Genomic DNA, 15,163 nt, shown 5'->3' on the forward strand with positions numbered 1-15,163 from the left:
CTAAGCTGGGTACGAGACAATTCTGAACCTTTTGTGTAAAACCAGCACACAGATCCAGAAAATTCCACGTAAGTAATGTGTTAATCTTAGCAAAACCTTTTTACAATCGTGACTGTTCCTAGGAATTAGAAATAGGACGCATGTATTCACTGAGAGAAAAGAACTGCCGTATTAGATTCGTTAATGCATGCCTTTCAGGATAGGTAGTTAGGAAATAACCAGTGCTAACCATCCTTTGCTTCGAGGAATAGTGCAAAATTCCTCTGTGTTAAAATCCTTGCCATATTCTTGCTTCGAGGAATAGTGCGAAAGAAATTCCTCTGTGATAAATTTTACTTTTTGCATTTCGAATTAGCGAACTGTTATTTAGGCGCGAATAAAATTCCCACGTGGGACACTGACAGAAGTCAGCTTGCATTGCTGAAAATTCTCTCAGTGTAGTTAGAATTCGAGTTAGGTGTTAGGAAAGCGAAATTTAAACTCCGCTTATAGGGAAATTACTAGGCCGTTGTACTGTTATCCTCTCAGGCGACTGGGAAATTCCCGAATCCCAGACGGTATATAAATATACGGGTTCATTCACCCAGAATCTAAAAATACCTCCGGTGTTGGCCAAACGACCTGCACCCCCACCCCCGCCCATGCCCGCGTGTGTAGCATTTTTTTTTTCCCCATTCATCTCCCAGCATACATTTTCTCTTTGGGTTTCCGTTAGTAATTTCTAAGTCCTAAAGGGACGAATCGTAATTCCAAGTCCTAAGTGACTCCTAAAATTCTAATGCATGACGTGGCGAGAATTTCTCCAAATTCCAGTCCTCAGAGACTCCTAAAATTCTCGTCGCACGTGGCGAGAATTTCTCAAATTCCAGTCCTTAGAGACTCCTACAATTCTACGTCATGACGTGGCGAGAATTTCTCCAAATTCAGTCCTCAGAGACTCCTAAAATTCTACGTCGACGTGGCGAGAATTTCTCCAAATTCCAGTCCTCAGAGACTCATACAAAAATTCTCTACGTCGCACGTGGCGAGAATTTCTCATTCCTCATGGAACCCAAAATCAAGTCCTTTTTGAGACATTATATAGTGTAGTTCACACACATCTAAGCCCTTACGGGACTGATCAGTCTAGTTCGTTAGAACAACTCCTTAACTTCACAATCCAACCCGTCTTCCGAGACGCATTATTAAATCCGCAAGAACAACCACGTCTTTCCAAGACACATCCAATTTTAACAAAAAGTCTCCTCAGACTTACTAACCTGCAGTCTGAACAATTGAGTGTTTCAGATTCCTGCAATTGAGTCTTTTCAGACAACCTGAGTCTTTTCAGACATATCATATAACCATTATTTCAAAATGGCTAATACCAGAGCCCAACAAAACGAGGATTTCAAATTACATGTCCGCTGGGAAGGACATGGGACTATCGGGGCAAGATCTGAGAGCATGGGTTCAAGAGCGAGTGGACGATGCCAAGGCTGAGAGAGCAAGAGAACGTGAAGAGAGGGAGAGAGAGAGGGCAAGAATTGCCCAAGAGCAGGAGAAGGATAAAGAACGTGCAGAGAGAGAGGGAAACGAATTGCCCAAGAACAACGAGAGGAGAGAGAACAGAATCGCTCAAGAGCAGGAGAAGGATAAAGAACGTGCAGAGAGAGAGAGGGAACGATTGCCCAAGAACAACGAGAGGAGAGAGAGAGCAGATCGCTCAAGAGCAGGAGAAGGAAAAGAACGTGCAGAGAGAGAGGGAACAATTGCCCAAGAACAACGGGAGGATAAAGAACGTGCAGAGGGAGAGAGAACGTGAGGAGAGAGAGAGAACGCGCCCATGAGCTCCAGGTGCTAGAACGACAGCACGCCACCCCGCCCCTGCCGCGGGAATGAGTGCCCTCAGCCAAGCTCACTCGTTCATGCCAAAATGGACGGAGTCCGAGCCTGAAGTATGGCTTGAAAGGGCGAGCGAGTCCTGGAGTGCTGCGATCTCTCCCCAAAACTCTCCCTTGTTCTCACTAAATTCCTGGGCGGAAAGGCCCTCGTTGCCTACGCCCTTCCATGCAGACGATCGGGGAAACTGGGAAGCCGTCGCCAAGCATTCTGGCGTGCGAGATTACTGAGCGGTGGAGGAGACGTTGGAGAGCAGCCCAGAGAAGCAGGCCAGACTTGGTCGATTAGGCGTACCATTGGAGCGGCGTTGACAAAATGGCTCGATTCGAAGGAGCCACTAACACCGCCGAGGTACTCGGCGGTTTAAGTCGAGCATTTCCTGCGCTCGCCCCTCCTGCCCTCGCCACTCATATAGTGGAAAAAGCCCCAGCAACACTCACCGAGTGTTGCGAATAGCAGAATATGTGGGAAACCCACCACCCTCAAGAAGGATCCATGGGCGGAAGATAAATCCCCGTCCCTCCTCGGAGGTTCAAATTCCCACAAAAAATGGGAACTTTCGGGCAAGCCCCTAACTTGCCATTATTGCAAGAAAAGGGCATTCCTCCGAACAGTGCCGGAACAAGAAACCGGCTCCTCTCTCTCCCGGAAAACCGACAAATAACTGCGCCTCGCCCTCCACAGGGGCAGCGCGGAAAGACTTTAGCCAGACCTTTGCACGGCGTGCAAGGTTTATGGCCATTCTCCCGCATGGGCAAAATGCCCACGCAATAATAAATCAACTACTCCCACCGTCGCCTTGGCGTCACAGATCCCAAGTCATTAGGCCCTCCGCCGAAGGGCCTGTATACGTGGCCCCTCCACGAGGTAGCCAGCCTGCGCGCACGAGTCACTGCATTCGAGGACTCGGCGCACAAATCTCCCTCATCCGAAGGGACAGAGTTCCCCTGCGGACTATCGTCAATAGACGAAAACTGCCGTCACGATCGAGGGAATAAATCAATTTAAAATGATACTCCCCTACGGTCCAATTGAGAGTCACAAGACCTCACCAATCAAAATTTGCAATCTTGCAGTAGCAAGCCATCTCCCGGAGGCTATGACGTCATCCTGGGACAGGACTTTCAGTCCCCACCGAAATCCACGACAATCTAGGGGTCCCCATTCCCGAATCATTCATGAGCGCGTAATCCTCCCCGCTTCTCCCTCAGTCAAGACTGGCGCCCCTGGGTACCAGGAGGCGTGCAGTCCCCACCAGTGCCACCTGAGTACGATGTACAGTGGCCCCCTCGATCGGTTCGATCCGATTCCAGTGCCCGGCCCTGCCTCAGTGCCAGTGCCAGGGCCCCAATCAGATCTCCCTTCAGGAGATGCCAAATTCCTGCGGTGCCACCTGCATGCCCGAGCAGGGCCAAGCTTCGTCGTCCTGACCGACGAGCCCAAGAAACCCTCTGATAGCGCCTGACTCTGCCCCTGTGCCAGCGCCAGAGCGCTACGCCGATCTCCATTCCACGGGATCAACTCAGGACCCCTCTCTCTCCCCCGGCCTGGCACCGCTACCGCGTCGGTCAGAGAGACGGTTCCTCCCGACCACCGCGGAAGCTCACCTGCAGGTGCGGCCTGCGCAACCCGTGCCTGAGCTGGTCATCGATACCTGCGAGCGCTCACGCCACCCCGACCGCCTCCTCTCTGCCTCAGTCCGTCGCCGGCGCAATTGCAAGTCAGGATTCTGCCATATCTCACTTGGCGATGAACTACAAGAGCATGACGGATCATGGTAGAACCCGCGACGGAACACTCCTCGTCAGCTGTCGATCAAGCAGGCCCAGGTGGTACTCCGTGCCGCCCTCGATCGCGGGCCCTCCGCTTCCCCGGCCGAGGACGACTGTCCCATTAAGAAAGGCTCGAGGCGAAATTACCACGGCGTGGGAATTTCCAGGTAGTTTACAAAGAGCTCTAGAGCTCCCCATGGCACCTGTGCCACCATTTCATCTTTCGAAGGTCTTGGCACCCCTAATCCAGAAGGGGATGTCAGGCCCTCCTCTATCTTCCTCCGTTCCTCAGGAACTTCTATCTCTTATCACCTTCTATTTAATCTTCCTTAAATTATCCCCACAAGAGGCAATTAAATACGGGATACCATTCCCCACACAATGTATAAATCATTAAGAATAACAGAGTGAGAAGTGGCACGCCCTTGCGCCCATACCTTGGCACCGGGCGTGCGTGTCAGCCCCTCCTGAAGGAGTCGCGCCCTTGGTGCACTTTCCTCGCCCTGGGACTGAAGTGATAGTCCGGGCCGTAATTTATAGGCAAAGGGACGATAAATTCCGCCTAACACAATAAAACCCTCACTCTTTTCCCTTAGCTCTTCTGCCAATATCATTTACTTTCTTTTAGTCATTTAGTTATCTTTATTTTAATGAATCGCGAGTCATAAACTCTTGCCCTTGTGATTTAAATGCCCCTTTTGTAAGCTCTGAGGGACGTGTCCGCCTTTCATATCTTGGTCAAGTTTTCATTCGTAACGTCTTGGTAATTATCCTTTTTTGTTATTATTATCCCTTTTCCCCTTCCATTCCTTCCAAGATCGCTGTTTGTCCTACCCCACATCTTTTGTCTGCTCGCCCGTCATAACATTGAGTTGGCAGTAGACGCATAAAATTAAGCGTGGTTTAAGGTTAGCTAATTAAAACCTCGCTGAATACTCTACGCCCGCACCCGACTGTCAAATTCCGATTATGTGGGTCATCCCTCAGCTCGCGTTGAACGATAGCTGAGCCAAAGTGCGTTAAAACGAAGATAAATTATCAATGCGAATATGTATAGTCATTACAGTATCGTGTAAAAGGGGATGTCATTTACAAAAATAAACGCTGTTTTCTATTTACACAGCCTCTTCAAGGCAGATTGTACTAACCGCATGCATTTTATCTAAAATTAAGTAACCGTGTATTTTAATTCTTGAACAATAACCATTTCTTTTCATTTGTTGGCCATAGCCTCATATGCGTGGTCCTATAATCTTAGTTAATTCACAATTGTTCGAGTCACTTTATAAAGTTACAGTGGGTAACCAAATCTAAAGTAATTATTCTTTTGCAAGTGTTTAAACCACTTTGCGTTCTGTTAACGAAAATTGTCCCAATGTGTTATTAAAAAGTAACCAAGCTTCACAAAACCCTTAGGAGTAAAGTTCATTGCAAGGCAGAATGTAGAGTAACGTAAAGCATTTGCCGCTCATTCTTGAATATCGATGTACACACCCAAGGAGGTATGTACATCATCTTGTATGGGGAGGTATTATGATTAGCAAGAATTCGCTAACCAAATTGCCTCCCCCCCCCCTCCTTTGTTGTTGTTGTGTTTCATTTACTGCCAGCCGGCCGATCGATAGACCATCTGTCTATCGACTTAAAACCAAGGGTTTAAAAGATTAAAGGCGCTCCCATTTTTGATAAAGATCTTTCCTTCGAGGCAAAAGTAATCTGGCTTGGGCGTTTCTCCTACAGGCCAAAACCTCCCCTGCGGGCAGCAGGTGCAATGAGTCAAAGCATCTGTGATGGACGCCCCCTGTCCCATAGGAGGGGATAAAAGGCAAAAGCCCAGAGGTCTCGACACACACACGCGGGCTGGAAGATATGGAGTGAACTTGTGAAGACGTCCTCAACACCTGGCCCCATCGATGCCCTTGCATCCCTAACCCACGTGGCCCTTCCCAAAGTATACTTCTCCTCGTGCCCTTCAACCGTATTCCTCGAGCCCACACGCCATTGCTTGGAGTTTGAGGAGTCCCCATCGCCTTGCCCCTTTACGGAAGCCCTTGCATCTCACCACGTGGAAGAAACTCGTCCTCGGAAATCGCAAGTCATCCACGGACCGCCTTCTCACGCCCTCGGAAAATCTGCTAAGGTAAAGTGCCCTGGAAGAGCCCCATTTCAGTCACGCTTTTGTCTCGTAATATTTTCTTAAAGAAAGCCAGAAATCTCCCTTGTCTAATGTCCGTGCGCCTCTTGCATCGGCAGTATTAATTCTTTATTACTCCTTTGGCACCCTCAGTGCAGCTTCAATTCATTATTCTTTTGTCTATTTTCATTACTGGCGTATAATGTGCATATCTCTCATTTCAGAGGGATCCTATCGTGGAAGCTTCTCGACTGTGGCTGGGATTCCCAGTTTCATTCAATCTACTTGAGTTCCTCTTTCCCGTACTAATGTCATTTATGTAAATACACTACTTTAAATGTGCCCACGTGTTTTACGTAATATTTCCCTCAGTAACAAGAGCCCTAAGCTCATATGAAATTCTCCTTTGTTTTCCTCTTTTTACGTTTTCCATTACCCACAAGTCAGAATCACAAGGCTAAATTAACTTAAATTGTTGCTACCTGTCTCACAGAGCATATTTCAAACTAAAACCACGGAAAACGTAAAAATATATATATATTTATATATATATATATATATATATATATATATATATATATATATATATATATATATATATATATATGTACATATATATATATATATATATATATATATATATATATATATATATATATATATATATATATATATATATATATATATATATACATATATACATATATACATATATACATATACATATATATATACATATACATATATATATATATATATATATATATATATATATATATATATATATATATATATATATATATATATATATATATATATATATATATATATTGTTTTTACTTTGCTACGAATACATAACTAAAAGGAATGGTTGTGAAAAACTATGTTTTTGCATAAACAGAAATAATATACAAAACACCAATGAATACAGATATATAAAAACTTGTAATAAATATAAAACTAAAAATAAATTCAATGCAGAATACTCACTCGTAATCCTGACTCTTCATTCTGTTCTTGTTTTCTCCCTCCTCCATTGAAGAGTCTTGCATTTTTTTCCTCCCGACATGACAAGGCACAAGCGGAGGAGGGAGACGCGCGCCCTTACTGCTGATGGGCCGCACTTTGGCGGCTCGCTGCGCCCTCCGGTGTCGCTCGGGTAGGCGCACTCCAGTATATAACCGCAGTGTGGTACTTACGGTTACACTCCTCGAACCTGCAAAGTGCTACCCTACGGACATTGGGGGCAAATACTTGTCATCACCGACATCAGGCGTGATGTCCTCATCGCTGGATGACCAGCTGCCACCGAAATCAGGACTTCCCACCTGCTCTCGATCGAGCTCCGACAAGTATTCATCTATGTCCTTTTGTTGGAGGCCTCCCAAATGTTTTCGGATACCCCTCAGGACACCCCGATGCTTTCTAGGGGTCGTAAAAGGCACGGGATGTGGTCCTGGGTCGGATTCGGTCACACGTGGGCGAACAACACGGCGCTGAGAAGCTGGGTCACTTTGGTTGCTGGGTCCTTCTCCAGCATCCCAGTCTAAAACCCGTCTCACACGCTCACTACCGGCAGGCAGTATGCGCCTTTCACGGTCCTGACGGCTTTGTGACATCTCTGCAAACATCCTGTTGCAGCACGAATACGCAAACACTCGCCAAAGTTCTGCAAAACACGTTTGCGTAAAAAAATCGCTCTCTGGTGCGAGAAGGAGGGAATTCGTGCATGTGCGTCTGGGTGACGCTTAGAAACAAAACAACAGCTTGATCCGTAAACTCCCAGCATCCCTCAAGGCGTGATTTGAAACCTTCCATAAACTAGGCCTATAATTATTTTTCATGAATATTTAAAAAACCATTTTCAGTCGACGTATGCTACGTCCATTTGACATTCGACAGACAATTTTAGTCGACGTATGGTACGTCCATTAATCGTTTAAGGGTTAAGATTTACCTGGATGAGAGGAATAGGAATGAGTTCTATATATCTGAGTTGAATTGTGGCAAGGAGGAATCATATTCTGCTAACAAAAGAGTATGCCCAGTGAAGAAAAGGCAGATTGGGTAAAACAGACTGTGAAATGAGATGCATGTGAACTTGCTGAATTAAAATGCATTTGCACCTAGCTTAAACTTCCAACTAGATCATTCCATAATTTGACCACGCTGTGAGCAAAGTAGGTCTTCGACTTATGGCAGGGAACCCATTCCAGTGCCGCGCTGCAAGTTGATTTCCGCCGTAAGCCGGTATTTTGCCATTATGTGCACTTTGATGGTGCTTATGGCGCCGTAACTTGATGTCGCATCAAATTTCAGCACTGTTAACTTGATCCCTATTCTTGCCGTTAGCACCGTCAGTGGTGCTTATGGCGCCGTAACATGATGCAACATCAGCGCCATAAGATCGAATCTGATGTGAGTCGATGTTGCCGTAAGTTGGTAACGCACTATTGTGAGTATAGCACTACAATGTATGGTGGATATTGTAGCCAGGGAAGATCTGAATTCACAGGACGATCAGAAGTTTGAAGTGCTCACAACAATATAATCCAACAAAAGGTGTCAGGGATTATTAATAAGATATGCAATTACTTTAACTGAGATAGTTTTTTATCCATTTTAAGATGAGGGCCTTTATTAGACAATGAATATTCAAAACACAGCAGAATAAAAGAGTAAATACATGTCCTCAGGATAGACAGGTATTGAGAAATCTTGGAAGAATATTTCAGTGTGCTAAAAATTTTTGTTTCTTTTGAAGAGGTGGACTGTATGTTTCTCAAAAGTGAATTTGTTGCAAGAATAACACCAAAAACTAAATGAGTTTCATGAACATCTAGTTAAAGAAAGGTTGTCAATGACGAGGTCTGGGTGGCAGAGATTAAATGTCCTGGTCCTAATAATTTGCTAATTCTCAGTGTCAGCTGTACTTCCTAAACAGTCACTCATTTCTGTAAGCAGGGAATTTCCATTGAACTGTTAATACATCTAGAAATCTCCAGTGTCAGAAATACAGTTTGTATTTATAGGTACTTATATATTTATATGCATATATAAATCTGTTCCTGTACTGGTAAAAAGAGGTATAGTTGCATACAGAAATATACACCTGTAAGCAGTTTTTCTCTCTAGGAGGAGTGAGTCCTACATGTAGTGAGAGAGCTTTATTTTTTCAGAGTTGAAGTTCTACTGTCCTTTGGCTTTGATTTCCCCTCTCTTTAAAAAAAAAGTCTTGCTAAGAGCTTTATATACTATGTTGAGTAATTGACAGCCACAGATAGTTTTCATCAAGCCGTATATTTTAGAATAATAATAATGATAAAAATAATTATTATCATTATTATTATTTTTGGGGAAGGGGGAACAAAGAAGGCTGCCTCTTAAGCAAACTTCATTAAACATAGTGGTCATCTGGTTGCTGCTGAGTTTGTATTGCAGTTTCTCAGTCTCTCGAATGGATTTCTTTGTAGCAGCAGGTAAGTTATATAACAGCTGCCCAAAGTTCATTTATTCCTTGACATTTTGGTAGTACTTTCTACCATTTATCAAAAGGTGAATGAAGCCAGGGGTACAATTATGCCATATTTATACCCGCAAGTGCGCTTACAGAAATTTTAGGCAATTTTTGAAGATGTTTTGGAGAATGCCACAATCCATCATTGAAAGAGGTGCAGTAATAGGTTGAGGTTTAATGTCAGTTTAACAGATTGCATGTCATAAATTATCTACAGTATTATGAGACAACTGAGTCATATCTCTAGCCTCTCATAGAGCTTGCTTGAAGGATTTTTTTCTTGAATGAAAGATGTAAATTGGAGCAAGGGGAAGCTAAAGATGTTGGACACACCAGGAGTTAGAGAGAAAAGGGAATGATTTGAACTTGAAAGGCAGAAAGCAATGTAGGTGGGATCAGAGGATTGTTGCAAGGAACCTTTAGTATCCCGTATAGGGAGCTTGGACTGAAAGAACCTTGAGTGTGTCATAATGGTTAGCCCCCATAAGGGGAGGTTAGGTTATGCTTCATGAAGCCTTTTCTATGGTAATCTGTGGTAATTAATGTAAGGAATAGTTTGTAATATTACAGGTTATATTAACTAGAAAGTTAATCGTTTATTGTTCATTTTGACTGCAGATGCGTGCAAACATTTTGTAAAAAATGTACAGTAAATTTACAAAGAAGTATAACCTATGCTAACTTTGTATTGTAGCTGAATGATTGCATACTTTATTTTTACTTCCAGTTTTGTGTTGGCTGCTGTGTACATCTTCAGCTTTATTAATGAAAAGGAGGAGCCTACAAAATATAAATACATAGCCTATTATATTATATGTGAATTTGAAAATGTGATTATGGTCGCCCTGTGGCTTATTTATGCAAATCCGGACCTCTGGTATTATATTCCAGGTAAGTTTAGAGTATCAAGTACTTTTATCTTGCAGAGTAATATTTTTTTTTTTTTTTTTTGGTGGGGCAGGAGTGGGGGCGGTTAAGTGCTTAACTGATTTTGATAGTTTTTCAGAACTTTTATGTATCTAAGTTTTATGTACATGTGTTGAAGATTATGCTGGCTGTATGCCAGCATGGGTTCTTGTCCCTTGAGCTACCCGTAACAGATGATGTCCGGATCGAGAGTGACCTGCAGTGATCCCTGAATCCTGCATGTTGTCATACGACACTCCTAGTTAGAATTTATCAAGCACAACCCCATTTCCCTCTGTGTTGGATAAATATTTTTGTACTTAGTTTTCAAATTATCCTGTACAAAAGTATTCAAGTTATCCTGTACAAAAGTAGCTTCTGTGTGGTGACTTTATTATGGAACAAAAAGAGAGAAAAGTAAATTGGGGGCCAAAATTAACGTCAATGGTTTGTCTCTTCATCAGACAAACAGGTAAAGTTTTGATCTGAGGATTCAGACTACTGTATTAGTAATTAAATGCCTTTATTTCACTTAATGTACACAGTAAATTCATTTAGTTAATCACCAAGGAATTAAGAACCTTTACTTCAATGTTCGATCCTGATATTTCCCTGTGGAATGTAAACTTATTTCAAATTAGAATATGTTTACATGAACTCCAAAGAATGTTACTGTAATATAGCCTAATCCCATATGTTTGTCTCCAGCTCATTAGGCTGTATAATAAACAGATTAAAAATTACACTCTTTCCTTGATTCTGCCATAACATTACATGTTCCATTCACTGCCCTCTTAACTATTTGTAATGTATGTAACCAACAAAACTTTAATAACCCATATAGCTTATAAAATATACCCTTATTACGGCAACCTTTACTATTACTTGGTGACTTTAATGCATGCTAGTTATATAGAAATAAGACTAGATGATAACAGGCCATTATAACTTTATAAAATGAAAACCTGACAAACAGTTATGATGAATTGCCTCTCAGAAGATAGTAATGGACCTCAAATATGAAAGGGACATAATGCATGGAACATTGCCGTCAGTTGACTTTCTTGTGTTCTGGAACTATAGACAGGTTTGGTATGGGTATATATGTTGAACTCTCCAGCAGTGGCCATTTTCCAGTATTACTACAGTATTCATGTCTGTGAAGAAGTTTTTACACTAATTCTGTTTATAAAATGAACACAGTATGTTTATCAAACCTTAGTCATATAGTTCCTTGTATGGAATTTTTGGGTGAGTAATTTAGACAAATATTTGTGTGAAATGCATGTTCCTCTGTTGATTAGTTTCAATTTAGACAAATATTTCTGTGAAACACATTTTTATCTGTCGATTAGTTTTATCATATTCACGCAATATACACCAATATACAGTTACCATATGATTTTTAGTGCTTATTAAAAACAGGGTTTTCAAGATAAATTTTCTGACACTTGAGTACCTTCTAGTTTCTACAGTATAATCATTTCAGATGTTTAAGTTTGACGATATTCTATGGGGATCTGTTTCTTCTAGTTGAGATACTTCTTCCTTGTTTATCACTAATTACAAATTAAGTTTCGTCTTACTCATAGGGGATTGAATTACATTCAATATTTTAATTCTTTGTAATTTTGACAGGTGCAGTGTTCCACTTTGTGTCATTTTTCTTGGGTATGGTCTTGATGGTGGCATATTATTCTTTCTTCCATCCAACTCGACCTCGCATTACTCAGAACAGAAGGAAGCCACCACTTTCTGCTGATGCAGAAGGATCTGTTCCTCATCATCCCCTCTCTCCTGTTGCCTGTATAGATTCAGAACCTCAGCTTAAAGTTGATTTGATAGAGAGCAACAAGACCCAGGTGGTAGAAGCAAGTTTGTGAGTAATTTAAAGTCATAATAAATACAAGAGAGGAATTAATCTCATTATCTGTGCTAGTGCCTTATAAATGTACAGTCTTCTAGCAGGAGAAGGTTGAAATTAGTTTGGTGCTTGGAAGGTTATTCCAAAGTCAGTGTTCAATGCATTTGGTTGGTCTCGTGTACATTATTAATTTTAGGATGAAGTTGGAGGGGAAGAATTCATTGTTCTTGAATTTAGGCATTTATGTAGTTAATAATGTATGAAATCTACTGGTCACATTCACCAAATCTGTGGAAATACTACAGCCATACAAAGAACTCCTTAAATTCTAAATTAAGAGGAAAACAATGAAATGCTTAGGTGGCTCCATGGGAAATATTGAGTTATTTATATTGAGTTATTTCCTCTCTTAACCAGGTTTCAGTTTTTGTAGGGAAAGTAGAATTTCTTAATTTCACTTGTTATTTGTCAGTCTTCAAGATTTTTTTGGAATTGGTATCCATTAAAATTTCAGAAAAGAGAACTTTGACTATGGCCATTGTATTTCCATGTCCTAATTTAAATCATGTAAAGTTGATGATGGATTTTTCATTGTCTCATTTTGAAAATTTTGGTAACTGAAACTTAGGCTCAAGATTCTCTTGATTGTGGTTTTGTTTGAGCACAAGCTTAAAATTTGTTATGTTGATCGTAACTCAAAAAGTCAAGAATTTTGAGAATAAAATGTAGCTTTAGCTAAATGCAAAACATTTTTCTGTGTTTAGTATAAAATATTTGTAGCTTATTTACACAGGGTACTTATGATTTTAGAAATAGTTAACATTTCTATTTTTTTATTGTGTGTGAACGCATAAACCACCAACTGTATGCACTTAGGCAATGCATTTTTAATTTTATATAATGTATTTGGATTTGGTGCAACAAGGATTTAGATTGAATATCATAAAAGTAGCTCCTCAGTTTATCAGATGCTTAAAGGGTCTGTCTTTTGACAAGAGACAAAATATAATAAGGTGTAACAAAGACCTTATAGCATAGCTTAGACTTAAACATTTAAAGTATCCCATAGTCAGCAATAAATCCATTTACAGGCAGTCCCCAGTTAACGGCGGGCTCGGTTAACAGCGACCTGGTTTAATGGCGCTTGTCTAGCGACGAAAATTGGCAATTTTCGGCGCCGAAAATAGCTGATTTCCGCTTATCGGTGCTGATAATTGGGTATTAGCGCTGATATATACCTAATAGAGGCGCCAATAACCGAAAATCGGCACTTTTCGGCGCCGATAACCCCTGAAAATTCGTCAAAAAGTGCCGAAAATCGCCAATTTATCATCATGCCCTCAGAAACGGAACCCCGCCAATAACCGGGGACTGCCTGTAGTTTCTAGCCTAAGCTAGCTTTTGTTTTAAATTTAAAGTGAATTGTAACTTCCACAAAGGTAGCCAAGCAAAAAAGCCATAACAGCATTGAGATAAGTCGAGATCTGAGAAGGTAAGGGACTATGGTATTCTTTATATGTGTGTGTGTGTGTGTGTGGGAGTTTAATGTGGCTTTATCTTGTCCGTTTAAGGCAAAATTTCAATTGTAAAATGATAAAATTGGACGAACTTAAGGCTGGCAAGTGGCATATTTTTGTATGGTACAGTCATAGTAATACGTAATACAGTGTAATTTTGACTTGTGCGAATTGAGAGTCATTTAAAAGTTGGACAGCTTAATTATCTGTAAATCATGAAATAACATTGTCTTCCATGAGTTATGCTCTTAAATGTGTTGCTCTACTGTTGCATAGTTCTTCTGTTGTACAGAATATGGTTTTAGTAATTGCAAGTAATGCTCCTTTGTCTACACAACAAAGGTCTAAATGTACACCATTCAAAAGGGTAGGAATAATCACCCAGTAATGAAGAAATAAGTTTTTCCTTCTTTCAGAAAGGTTATATAATAACATTCTGATTTTGCGCTCTGTGTTACCATGGATTTGGGTGCCATTGTGGGAAAATGTCTGTTAAATAGTTTTTCAAGTTTGTATCATGGTTGGAATATGTTTTCATCTGAATGTGTAGAATCAGTAAATAATTACCAGAAAATTATCTACAGGGAAGGTTGTATAGATTTTTGTACAATGGTTTGTCTTCATGTTAGAGCTTCAAGAATGTTTACATCTCTTTTTTGCTCTTCTTTTAATACCTAATAACACTTGTAAAATAAGCTTTGTGTAATTTGAAGAGGCTATTTTTTCATATTCTAATGGTAATTTTGCCCTTTGTTTCAGGTAGCTATAAATGAAGGCAGTCAACTTGCCAACTTTCTTTAGTAAAATTTTTATATTGGAAGGAATACTTTCAGAGGATGGGACTTGTAAAGTTAAAAAATTGTTGGGAAACATTCTCTGCCAAGAGTACTGAAAAGAGCAGTAGTGCATGAAAAATTTAGTAAAGAACCTGTTAAACAGGACTCTTAAGTCATACAAGAATTTATCTGATGGTGGATAGTGATCAGGACCATACATCTGTGACTTCATATTTTCAGCAACCATCTGTCAAGCTCTTAGTGCTGCCCTTAGCCCTTCTTGTTCGTCATCAGATTTTTGTCCATACTAGCCATCAGTCAGAGTTCTTGATGTTGTATTATGGAAACGTGACAGGCTCTCTGTTTCTGTTCTGTTTATGGATGTATTAGTATCTCCTTATTTTACCTGTTTAGATTTTATGTGACAGATCACCATCATATCCATAAAAATTTCATTGAAACAGACAGGACTAGAAGTGTAAGAAAGGAGCCTTACACTATTGGTATACCAGGAAAAGATGCACTGCAATCTAGAAATCATAAAGGAGCAAAACTTCTGGAGCATGATATGAAAACATTGGAAAGGTGCTTAGGAAATGCTGAGAAAAACTGTTAAAATCAGTTGTCAGTTTGACTTCATGCGAGAGAGGTGAAAAACAAGCCTATAAAGAGGTAATTATGTACTCGTAAAGTACCACACAAAGAGATTATACCACATATTTGTGGATCTTCAAAAAGCCTTTGACAACACACAAATAGTTAAGTGAACCTTATGAAAACAGATGTTACAAGAAAA

The 15,163-nt window shown here is 40.8% G+C and overlaps 1 protein-coding gene across 1 annotated transcript in view; it reads left to right on the plus strand.

Moving 5' to 3' along the window:
• Positions 1–15,163, plus strand: part of LOC136832043 (XK-related protein 6-like) — a 42,073-nt gene extending 26,910 nt beyond the window's left edge. Inside the window, exons 7-8 of the mRNA XM_067092555.1 lie at positions 10,032–10,195; positions 11,849–15,163. Of these exons, the coding sequence (XP_066948656.1) occupies positions 10,032–10,195; positions 11,849–12,093 (409 nt within the window). The 3' untranslated portion in view covers positions 12,094–15,163. The remainder of the gene's footprint in view (positions 1–10,031; positions 10,196–11,848) is intronic.

The sequence above is a fragment of the Macrobrachium rosenbergii genome, chromosome 49 (genome assembly GCF_040412425.1).
Source record: "Macrobrachium rosenbergii isolate ZJJX-2024 chromosome 49, ASM4041242v1, whole genome shotgun sequence".
Lineage (NCBI taxonomy): Eukaryota > Metazoa > Arthropoda > Malacostraca > Decapoda > Palaemonidae > Macrobrachium > Macrobrachium rosenbergii.